Source organism: Scyliorhinus torazame, chromosome 18 (genome assembly GCF_047496885.1).
Source record: "Scyliorhinus torazame isolate Kashiwa2021f chromosome 18, sScyTor2.1, whole genome shotgun sequence".
NCBI classification, from domain to species: Eukaryota; Metazoa; Chordata; class Chondrichthyes; order Carcharhiniformes; family Scyliorhinidae; genus Scyliorhinus; species Scyliorhinus torazame.
Window position 1 is genome coordinate 155773832 of NC_092724.1, and position 12729 is coordinate 155786560.

At 45.2% G+C, this 12729-nt stretch overlaps 1 protein-coding gene across 3 annotated transcripts in view; it reads left to right on the forward strand.

The window, feature by feature from the left end:
• The first annotated feature begins 482 nt into the window (after positions 1–482).
• LOC140395655 (regulator of G-protein signaling 9-like) overlaps positions 483–12729 on the forward strand; it is a 105065-nt gene continuing 92818 nt past the window's right edge. For all 3 annotated transcript variants that reach the window (XM_072483681.1, XM_072483682.1, XM_072483683.1), the window contains exon 1: positions 483–628. In XM_072483681.1, the coding sequence (XP_072339782.1) occupies positions 566–628 (63 nt within the window). In that variant the 5' untranslated portion in view covers positions 483–565. The remainder of the gene's footprint in view (positions 629–12729) is intronic.

Sequence of the window (12729 nt, forward strand, 5' to 3'; positions counted from 1 at the left end):
CATTTTGATTTGGTGTTTGATAAGTTTCCGTTGCCCTTTGTTATTTTGCCCCTAGCAGATTTGTCCCTGACAAATTTAATTTGTCCCTGAGTTGGGGCAACACGGTGGCTCAGTGGTTAGCACTGCTGCCTCACAGCACCGAGGTCCCAGGTTCGATCCCGGTCCTGGGGTCACTGTCCGTGTGGAGTTTGCACATTCTCCCCGTGTCTGTGTGGGTCTCATCACCCCCACAACCCAAAGATGTGCAGGGTAGGTGGATTGGCCACGCTAAATTGCCCATTAATTGGAAAAAATGAATTGGGTACTCTAAATTTATTTTCAAAAAATTGTCCCTGAGTTTGTTTCTGTTATTCTATTAAGTTGATTAACACTAAAAAGACCTGGAGGCGCGGTAGGTAGGTGTGCGCATGCGCGGGGGCGGCCGCTGATTGACAGGCTCCCCGGAGCCGCCGTTGCCTTGGCAGCCGGCCGGGGGCGAGTCTGCGCACTGAGCGCGCGCTGCTACCAGCACCAGTTGGATACAATTCATTCTCAAAGCTGAGACATTGCAAACCGAGGGGGCAACATGACCATCAAGAGCTTCAATCAGGGGCAGCAATACCGGCCTCGAATGGCTTTCATGCGTAAGGTAAGAGAGAGGGGAGGAGGGGGGTAAAAGAGAGGAATAATAAACTCAACCTGGGCTGCCCCTTCGGAGTGGGAGACAATTTTATAAATTGGCTTGGATCCGTGAAAATTGGAGCTTTCTTCCTCTGTGAAGTACTAATTAATGTCGTCAAGTGTAATTTTGTGATGGAGATGCAGATGTCTCTCACACACACGTATGCAAGCATTGCTCAAGGTTCATTTATCAAGGTTGCATTCATTTGCTGAAATCAGGATCAGCAACAGATGATTGTCCTGCACTGTGTGCTGCATGGACCCAGCTCACTTGTCTCTTATTTATGCAAGTGTCTGCGCCTGGACAATCGGACTTGCCATGCGTTTAATTTTCCCTTTGCTGTGTGAACTTTTGTGGGTGAAATTATTAGAAATGTCAGAGGACGCATTTGATCCCCCCCCCCCCCAAATATGTCTCCTCTTTCCTGAGAAAGATGCCGTGCACCGCCCTTCGAGAGAAAAAAGGATTTGTAGGAAAACAATCATCTTGATGGGAAGCAGCGATAACCAAACGAGGAGTGTGTGTTTGTGGGGAGGGGTCAGTCAGGGTCCAGGGAGACGGACGCCTTTATCCCATTTCATAGAATTAACTTTATTAAGAGTGACGGGACAAATACCTGAGGTTGCCTCAGTCAGACACCGGGGGGGGGGGACATCAGCAGAAAGGCTGCCGGCGAGAGAAATGTATCGCAATTTACTATAAACCCCGCGTTATATAATATAGATCGGCATCCAAGCGGGAGGCATTTGAACGGAATTCACTTCAAACGCGCCGCAGCAACCCATCGCCGACCTTCAGCTCGTTCCCATGCTCAGTGACTCGCTCCCATTTTCAGCCCCCCGTCTCATTCTTCTGCTTCATAAATAATGTCCCGAGGGGCCAGCGGCTCCATGAAGGGGGATAAAGCGCGGGCTGCCCGCCAGTGATGTCCGCCAGTGATGTCCGTGCTCCGTCCACCCTTCCCTCAGTGTTCCCTCTGTCACCGTCTGGTGCGGGGGCTGGACCATTCCACCCGCTCTCACACTGAGCGCGATCTTTCTCCCTCAGATAAACCACCGGGGTGATCAAGTAATTGGAACTGGGAGGGGAACTGATCGGGGGGGGGGGGGAGAGGCGGTGTCTTTGGCCGACGACCCATTTGCTTTTGATGTTTGAACAAATTCATATTTTCCTCACCTGCACTCGGCTGTGAGCTCGGCTTCTCTCACTCCTGAGTCAGCACATTGAGGGTCCAAGTCCCCGAACAACTCAGTCCCAGGCCTGATTTGCTCTCTCTGGTAGCCTCGAAAGATCCTAGGGCACAATTTGGAAGAAGACCAGGGAACACATCCGTCAATCAACATCACTAAAAGAAGTCTTACCAACACCAGGTTAAAGTCCAACAGGTTTGTTTGAGACTCACCTGAGGAAGGAGCTGCGCTCCGAAAGCTAGTGACTCCAAACAAACCTGTTGGACTTTAACCTGGTGTTGGTAAGACTTCTTACTATCAGCCATAATTGAATGGTGGAGTGGACTCGATGGGCCGAATGGCCTTACTTTCACTCCTATGTCTTATGGTCTTATACTGTGCCTACCCCAGTGCAATGCCAGCATCTCCACATCATAACATCACTAAAGCAAGTCTCACAGCTGTTTAGGGAAGCTTACAGATGAGCTTTGGGCCCCTTTCGCTGTCAGGAGAGAGAGAGAGCTGGTCTAAGGGCATCATAGAATTTACAGTGCAGAAGGAGGCCAATCAGCCCATCGGGTCTGCATCGGCCCTTAGAAAGAGCACGCTACTCAAGCCCACGTCTCCACCCTATCCCCATAATCCAGTAAGCCCACAACCTTCTTTGGACACTAAAGGGCAATTTAGCATGGCCAATCCACCTAACCCGCACATCTTTGGACTGTGGGAGGAAACCGGAGCACCCGGAAGAAACCCACACAGACACGGGGAGAACGTGCAGTCTCCTCACAGACAGTGCCCCAAGCCGGGAATCGAACCTGGGACTCTGGAGATGTGAAGCAACTGTGCTAACCACTGTGCTACCGTGCTGCATGGGTGATATTTGTGTGGGCAGCATGGAGGCGCAGCGGTTAGCACTGCTGCATCATGGCACTGAGGACCCGAGTTCGATCCAGGCCCCGGTCACTGTCCGTATGGCATTTGCACATTTTCCCTGTGTCTGCGTGTGGGTCTCACCCCCACAACCCGAAGATGTGCAGGGTAGGTGGATTGGCACACTAATTTGTCCCTTAATTGGGAAAAAAAAGAATTGGACACTTTAAATTTATTTTTAAAATGGGTGATATTTGTGCTGTTGAAAGAGAGGAAGAGATGGCTCGGTTGCGGAAAGAATGTTACATAGAATTACGAGTAAGTTACAAGATGGAAAACAGTTGTTCAGCCCGACCAGTATATATTGGTATTTGTGAGCACTCACCCGATATGTGCTGCGTTCACATATTCCTGAATTATCTTTATCTTGAGGAGGATTACTTTTCTCCAGAGGATAGCGGGGGTCTGGAGCACACTGCCAGAAAGGAAGAAACACTCGTCGCATTCTTTAAAAAAAACTTGGAAATGCACTTGAAGTGTCATAGTCGACAGGACCTCCTGACCAAGAGCTGGGATTAGGCTGGATTGGTATCTCTTTCTCGGCAGCCCCAGGCAAGATGGCCTGAATAACCTTCTCTGTCATACACTTCCTACAGGCTGTTCTCTAAACTGGTACAGCTCACCTGGTTTATGCACATAATAATAATGTGGATTAAAACACTTGGGTAGTATTCACAAGGTTGCTGTGTAATCAAAGGGGTTATATTCGGAATAATGGCTACATGACAAGGCTTTGAGTGGTTTGTGAATAGTTCTCACATCTCGGTATGGACTTGCCTCGAGTTTTCAAATGGGAAATTTCAAACAGTTTTCATTTTTTTCATTATTCATTTACGCGATGTGGGTGGTGCTGGTTAGGCCAGCATTTATTACCCATCTCTAGTTGCCCTTCAGAAGATGATGGTGAGTTGCCGTCTTGAGCTGCTGCAGTATCGGAGGTGTAGGTACAGCCACTGTGGTGTTAGGGAGGGAGTTCCAGGATTTTGACCCAGCGACAGTGAAAAACGGCGATCTATTTCCAAGTCAGGGTGGGGAGTGACTTGGAGGGGAACCTCCAGGAGGTGGGGTTCCCAGGTATTTGCTGCTCTTGTCCTTCTAGATAGGTGGTGGGGTTGAAAGGTGCTGTCAAAGGAACTTTGATGAGTTCCTGCAGTGCATCTTGTAGATGGTACGCATGGCTGCCACTGTTCATCGGTTGTGGAGGGTTTGAGCGTTTACTGCCTCTGATATCAATTTTGGGAGTAATCCAGCATGACTTTCACACACAGCTATTATTGTTTGTAATGCCATTTGTAGTATTTTTATTTAATATATTTGAATGCCAAGGAATTAAGCAGTTCTTTATAAAAACAGTATCAAGTTTTTAAAAAAACATGAGATTCACCTTTTTCAGTTTTTAATCTGTCTGTATAATAGAATTCAGCATATCTGTAACAGAGATTGCATGCCAGGATTAAATAACGCTTAATTTTTGAAAAGGCATGAAAATTAAGGTGTTCAGAGAGATTTGGGCGTACTTGTACATGGAATACAAAAAAGTTACCATGATGTTAGAGCAAGCAATTAGGAAGGCAAATGGCATGATGGCCATTATTACAAAGGGATGAGTCCAAAGATATGCAGGTTAGATTACAGGGATAGAGCAGGGGAGTGGGCCTAGGTAGGGTGCTCTTAGTAGGGCTGGTGCAGACCTGATGGGCCGAATGGCCTCCTGCACTGTAGGGATTCTATGGGCTTTGAGTACAATAGCGAAGTCATGCTGCAAGTGTATTGAATCTTGGTGAGATCACACCTGGAACACTGTGTGACTTATGCCCTCCATATTTAAGGAAGTGTACCCCTCTACCCTGTAATTTTCTCCTTCAAGTATTTATTCAATTCTCTTTTGAAGGCAGCTGTTGCATCTGTATCAGTCACCCTGTGTCAGGAAATGCACTCCAAATCCTAACCACCCATTGCATTTAAAAAAAATTCTTCTGGTTCATTTGCCAGCCAAAACTGTGCTCGTTGGTTATAGACCCACCAGCCACTGGAAATGTATTCTCTGCTTATAATCTACCTAAACCCTTCATGAGACACATTTAAAAAAAACAAGCATTCTCCTAACCTCCATGAGACGTGAGGCATTGCTCTCTGCCTGTTTCTGATTAATGGGAGCGCATGAGGGAATTTTGATGTTGTGGTCCTACACTGACTTCACTCGAGTGATACAAAGCTTGATCAATGCATGAATTTTCCACATTAACAATTTCATGTGTGTGCTATCACAGTATTACTGCAATAAATCTGCCAATTGACAGAGCAGCGCATAATGAAACAGTCAAACTCCCTTTCACAAATGTGCAGATGATGGAGAGCTAAGGAGACTCTGGTGCATGGAGGTGAATTTTAATTCTTGAATGCAAAGGGGGCTGTAAAAAGTTATCAATCGTATTCATGATCATTTTCCCAAACACCTACATTAAGCATCATAATCCTCAGGCATTTGATTAACAGCCATCAAACTTGATGCCGAATAAAAACATTTTTTCTTTTACACGTTCCACCTTTTCACTGCTGCAAGATCCTCTCTGGCAAATCGCCACCTATTTTTAACATTGGAATTGTTTTATGAATAATTGGTATTATAGAATTCCTGGTGGCAATGAGAATTTCTTAATTCACAGTGATCTTGAGGCAATCTTGCATGTTATGTAAATATTTGTAAAAATGAGGGCAGCACGGTGGCGCAGTGGTAGCACTGCAGTCTCACGGCGCCGAGGTCCCAGGTTCGATCCCAGCTCTGGCTCACTGTCCGTGTGGAGTTTGCACATTCTCCCCGTGTTTGCGTGGGTTTCACCCCCACAACCCAAAGATGTGCAGGGTAGGTGGCTTGAACATGCTAAATTGCCCCTTAATTGGAAAAAATGAATTGGGTACTCTAAATTTATATTTAAAAAAATATTTGGAAAAATGGGCCACCCATTAAGGCAGTGTTCAGGCAAGTTAAAATTCCAAAATAAATTTGATCTCAAACACTGTTCCCATTCTCGGGCAGAAGGTACAGATAATGGTTCCAGCTGTTGCCATTTACACCTCTTCTAGACCCATCTTTTGTTGGTTTACTGTCCACTTATTATCTTCTCTTGCTGTGCACAATCATCTCTTTTATCATTTAGTCGCTCTTCCTCTCTGCCCTCCCACAGATCTTCCCTTTTGTCCCAACCACCACACACCACCGCCCCCCGACTCTGACCCTTTCCTTTTTCACGGGCTGTTAGACCTTTAACTTCTCCCAGTTCTGAAATGAAATGAAAATCGCTTATTGTCACAAGTAGGCTTCAAATGAAGTTACTGTGAAAAGCCCCTAGTCACCACATTCCGGCGCCTGTTCGGGGAGGCTGGTACGGGAATTGAACCGTGCTGCTGGCCTGCCTTGGTCTGCTTTAAAAGCCAGCTATTTAGCCCAGTGCGCTAAACCAGCCATCATTCTGAACCCAATGAATATTTTCAGAATTTTCAGTTTTAATAACAAACTAATTGCCGTGGCTCATTATTATGTCAGTAAAGTGTGATTCAATATACATTATTATGCTAATAAAGTATATTATAGTAGCAATAAGTCCAGTTTCTCACTCAGATTTTATAATAGATGTTAGGTTAATAGGTTAATATCAATGGCCCATAATATGAATCTATTGCTACATTTGGCAGCCTGGATTCTGGAGGCAATGTTGCGGTGATACAAATGAGGTTGACAATACAGGGCGACATGTTGGCACAGTGGTTAGCACTGCTGTCTCACAGCACCAGCGACCCGGGTTCAATTCCAACCTCGGGTGACTGTGCGGAGTTTGCACTTTCTCCCCGTGTCTGTGTGAGCTTCCTCCCACAGTCCCAAAAAGTGCAGGTTGGGTGGATTGGCCATGCTAAATTGCCCCTTAGTGTCCAAAGATGTGCAGGTTAAGTGGGGTTACAGGGATAGGGCGGGGAAGTGGAACCTTTCACCCCATTGCTTATCAAGAACTGATGTACTTATGCCTTCAAGATATTCAAAGGCTTATAAGGCATCCGATAACACCTGACAGCCAAAGACATCTTTAATAGAACAAACCTGCCAAATAATCATTTGGAATGTAGAATAATCTACCTCTCAATTGATGATGCTCAGAATTTGAGAGCATGGCATTGCATTTTGAGTCAATGTAGGTGAAAATAAATGCTAATGTTCTCGGCATGGGTGTGTTTGGCATGTGCTTTAGAAATTATATTGTATTTGGTAAATTTATTCATGGTGATTGGTGGGAGAACATCCCTCAGCAACCCATTTGGGCAGCAGTGATCCTTTCTACTGTTTCTGCATATGAAAATTGTCCATTCCCTTGGACATCAAGCATTTTTGGGGCAGTGGTGACCATCTGAAGTGGTAATTGTTGAGACTGTTCATTTCATTGTCTTTTTCCTTGGTGGGTTATTTCCCATTTTCACCTCTGTCGTTTCTATGGCAGTCCCCCAGGAAGTGACTGTCTCTGTGGGGAAATGGTTGTCCACCCTGCAATGACAAGGCCGAAATGGGTGTGGATGGTGTCATGAACCTGCCTGGAGACAGCAGTCGATAGTATTCAAAGGATGCATCTGTCCGTAACGAGTTTAGAACTGCAGTTCAGATAATAATCAAGTATGAACAGTGTATGGAAGAGAAGCAGATTATAGACGATTGGGAAGGTCCCAGAGATATACATATGTTCATGTATAATCAAGGAAGTTGATAGGAGCAGAAGCCGAAAACACAGAAGGCATAATCAAAGAACAACAAAGGTATAATTGCCCTTACCCTGGAAAGCCTGGAGAGGATTTTCCAATCTAGCAGCCTCAGAAAGAGGACAGGCTAGTTTCTAGCTGCCAAGATTACAGAAAACAAGCTTCTATGTCTTAGAGCCAAGGCAGTGCAGAAAACCTTCATGACTGCAGTTTTATAATATATTTGCTGAAGCAGGAAAAAGGCGGTTCCCAGATTTCAGTATCATCCCTGTAAAGTGTGGTAAGTACAGCTAGTTATTCAATTTGGATGTTGTTTGGGGACAGGGGAAGTCTTACACAGTTCAGGTATAGTAGATATATTTTGTTATAAGGGGTATGTTTTATAGAAACTGTGTGTTTAGTAGCTCATACATCTTAATTGGGTGAGAGGAGAGTCATCCTGTTTGTGTGAATTTGTCTTTTTTTATACTTTAATAAATAGTCGTTACATGACGACTGGGCTGTTTATTCTCACTGGGGTTTCACTTGTCCCCTCACACCAAAACAAAATAAAACTATACGTCCCCCACAAATTGGTGTTCTAAGTTGGGATACCTTCGCACATAACATCAGCTTGGTTCATGACAATGGGGAGTGAAGCTCCATGTCTAAAAAATAAGAGAATGTGCATTTCCGTCTCTCCATAGGAGGGAGGGGAAACAGGAGGGTAAGTATAACTCTTCAACCAAGGGGTGGAGCATGTGTGTGTGTTGGAGAAAGATAAATATGTTTTTTTAAGTTACACTTCTGCTTCTATTAAAATAGGCAAACGCGCAAATCCCCTGACATAAGACCTAGCAAATGACAAAAACTTTACATTATCTTTTTGAATTGCCTGGAAATTGCAGCAGGTGCTGATAGAAAAAGAAACATTATTCCATCCAATTCGGGTCAGCTCTGCACGTCACCAGCTCCGTAACGTAAGGCTGCGTCACTCAGTCCTCTACACCCAGGCTCAGTCACTGTAGCAAGAACAGCACTTAAGTTCAAAAGGGCATTCTGAATACGCCATTCCTTTTATGATTTGTTTCTATTTATAATCCAGCATGGCTTCAAATACTGTAATTAAGCTTCCTTAAACCAATCACCCTTGGAACAATCTGAATTCATTCAGTTTCTAGGCTTCTCTAATTCCAACATGAGTTGACGACGAGTGTTTCTTTCCAAAATGTTCAGCTATTGGTCCAGTTTTAAAGAAGACTATTACTGGGGTGCTGGCTGTCGGGAGATAGTGAGGTATTTACAATGAAGGACATTTATCCCCTTACAGTTTGTCTTTAACCTGTTGAAGAGGGAATGGGTCAGACCATGTCCTGTTGCACACTGGCTAAGAGGGAGTGCAGGGACACAGCACATTGAGGAAGCTCAGGATTCAGTATCCCCTGTACAATGGACCATCCAATTTCTGTTTTTGAACTCTGTCTTTTGGAACCCAGCAACCCCACTGGACCGCCTAATCCTTCGCATCTTTTCCATGGTAACTGCACCGGCAAAGTTTGGATTGGTGTCAAACCACAACTGGCTGTGGCAAAATTCTGACTTCTAAGTATTCTACCACTTGAAAGCAATTTTAGTAAAAGGACAGAACCTTAGTGGTGAAATCTCTCCATCCATTATAATATGCATTCTAATCTAGGTTTAATTAGTGTGAGTGCATCTCAGGTTTGGAACAGCGTTCTGCATTCAGGTCACCAGCCACTCGACAATTATTTTTCTCTTTCCTTTCCGGGTATAATGAGGGACTGTGACAATCTTTAATTGATGTTCCTCCCATCCGCAGGAGGTTATCTCATTTAAGTAATGATGCTAATCACTGAGGAGACTTGTTTCCATCGTAAGTTCATCTCTTTTTGTAACTCTTGGGGCAAAGCGATCAATGACAATCCCCAATCCCCATGTCATTAAGTAAGGATCACGTCAAATTCTGACCAACAAATGGAAACCAGCTGAGAAAAATCAATAGTATTAGATCTGTAAACAGCAACTTATGCAAGATAAAGGCAAAATATATTATTTTCTTTATTTCATTTTACCTGTTAAATCTACAGGGATAGCAATGACTATCACTGCACCATTCCAATAGCCAACAAACATAGGATGAGTAGGCCATTAAAACCCTTGAACCTGTTCCACCATTCAATTAGATCATGGCTAATTAATAACAACTCCATTTACCTGCCTTGCTTCTGTAATCCTTCCTCCTTCAGGTACCATCTCCTACGAGGATGTGGACAACCACGGACTTCCATTGGATTTGGTCCATGATCGTGCTTGGCAGATTACTGCAAGGGGTTTGCCATTGCCTCCTGCAGTCTAGCTGACCATGAAACTCTCCCGCCTGCCATCATGCATATTGGAAGGATTTAGGGGCTGATAATCAACCCATTTGGCCATGTTATGGACATACATTCCATGGTCATCAAAGACCTTGAAGTTGTTACGATGTCCTGGGCTAATGCACGGTTAATTCCAGCCCCACTTGACCTAGAGTCACTGCACAGGGTGAAATTAGATTTTAAATTAATACTTGAGGCGTTGATTGATTTAAATTGACTACAGTCACCGGGTTAGTAAAATTTAAACACAACTTACCTTTTATTATTAACAGTCATTATAATTAATAAGCAAAAGGTACAACTGGCTATCTACTATCTGATTCCCAAGTTCCCGCCCCCCCCTTTTCTAACTCCCCGACTCGTGACACACACACAGCCAAACAATACCAAGGCAAAAGGGTGGGTGAGAGGTAAAGAAAATATAATAAAATAAAAGGATAAAGGATCTTTGATGCAGACGGATGTCTTCCAGTTAGTTTCTTTCTCAAGGTAAGGCCTTCACTTGGGTACATCCTTTTCCTTCAGCTTATAATGATCTTCACTGCAACTCACGGACACAACAGGCAACTGGTAGCGGAGAGAGGGAGAAAACACAGCTCCTCTTCATTCGAGGCTTCAGATGGTTTTCTCTGGCAAGGTTGTCTACTTTTTTCTCTCGATTTAGGATCTTTTCAAGTTTGCAGCAAAGATGTGCCAGGCACTCACTGATGTTAGAACAGTAAAGCTATTCTTTCAGCAAGAGACAGGGGAAGTGCATGCCTTATCGATCCAAGCTCTCTCTCAGAAAGCATCACGCAGGAACCAATCACTGACTGTTGTCAGGCAGAACACTGGCCTTGTCCAACCCACCGGTTGCCAGCTAGCCAATCAAATCAACTTCCCCCAAAGTTGGTTCCTAAGATTCACCTGGTGCCGACGGGTCTGGTTTCTCTCCAAAATACAAAACCTGGGAACACACTGTCCTGGCAAGCACTCTTCTGCTTATGGCACATTCTGAACGGACCAAAAATAAAAGAAATGGGAACAAAGGAAATGAACAGGAAGAATTCTTATAAAGTGGGACCTGAAGAGTTTCTGTCTCTGAGGTAGGGGGCGGTAGCACCGTGCCAGACGACCTCCCTGAATACCCGTAACCCCCCCCCCACCACCACCACCACATATCAGAGAAATAGTTTCTTTCTGTCGACCCTATCAACTCCTTTGAAAATACCCAAAATGTATATTTATATCATATCTTTCATTAAATAAAACATCCCAAGGTGTTTTACAGGAGCATTATCAAACAAAATAAGACAACAATGAGCCACATCAGATGACAATAGGTCTGGTGACAAAAACTCGCGATCAAAGAGGTAAGTTTGAAGGAGCATCTTAAAGGAAGAAAGTGAGGTCGAGAAATGGAGAGGTATCGGGAGGAAATTCCAGAGCTTGGGCCTTGGTAGTTGCAACTATCAAAGGTAGAACGATTAAAACCAAGGACGCACAAGAGGCCAGGATTAGAGGAACAGAGGCATCTCAGAGGATTGTGGGGCTGGAGGAGATGCCAGAGAAATGCAGGGGTAAGGCCATGGAGGGATTTGAAAATGAGGATGAGAATTTTGAAGTCAGGACGTTACCTGACCCAGTGTAGGCCATTGAGCACAGGGATGATCATTCAGAATGCCTCAATTTGAACACCGTCTAGTCCTTTATGTTCAAAGAACTGCAAGTCTAATGATCAACGGTTGAGGGGTGAAGAATCAATCCTGAGAATAGTCACTAGCTTTTTGGGTTTGAGCAGGTTGCAAGACCGATGGGATGCATCCGTTAATATTGTCATGAAGAAGTGCTTTATGCCAAATAAGTATTTTTATTCTACCAGCTGGAAACCTGAATTGAACTTTGAAAAACAAACTTGAAGAACACGGTGCAATTCTCCCAAAACATTTAAAAGTGTGGTCTCCAGCAGGGAATTAAGTGCCAATTCCGCTGGGTGGTTTGGCACTATCGAGATCGGTATCCACCCACACGTAGACATTTATTTGGAGGTTGGGGGTGAACTGCGTCAGAATGAAGCATGCGAGAGCTGAAGATGCCGGCAGGTCTGGCCCCTGAGACAATGTTCCGCCACCCCCCTTCTTGCCGACAAAGACCCCTCCTCCATCGCCGGCATCAGGTCCCTCTCCCCCGCCCCACATTGCCAGTACCAGCGCACCCCCCCCCCCCCCCCCCCCGCCCCCCAAGTGATTGGGGTCACCAAATGCTCCCCCCCCCAATTGGCCCTCTCCCCTTCAGGTCCTGCCCGAAGGTGGCGGTACCAGGACACTAGTGATGTCATTCAAATGAGGTTTGCGTCCTTCGTGGGCGTGAACCTTGTGACTTCACCAGTGAGGGGCGTGTAAAATCGGGAAACCGGTCTCTCCGGAGAGAAGTGCATTTTCCCATTCTCCCTAGATTCTCCGCCCGCGTTGGCGAGCCCGTGGACCACTAACACGGGCTCAAAATCTCCCCCCTTAGACTTCAGGAGAGTTGGAGGACTCTCATCTCCCATCTCATTAGCAAGGCAGCCAAAAATCTAAAGTATTCGAGTATTGGAAAATGGGCTATTTGGTGGCGCAGTGGTTAGCACTGCTGCCTCACGGTGCTGAGGACCTGGTCCGATCCCGGCCCCGGGTCACTGTCCGTGTGGAGTTTGCGCATTCTCCCCGTGTTTGCGTGGGTCTCACCCCCCCACAACCCAAAGATGCTCAGGGTAGGTGGATTGGCCGTGCTAAATTGCCCCTTAATTGGGAAAAGAAAATGAATTGAGTACTTTAAATTTATTTTTAAAAAAGGAGATGGGCTATTAAGACTAATTGCTTGGACAATGGGA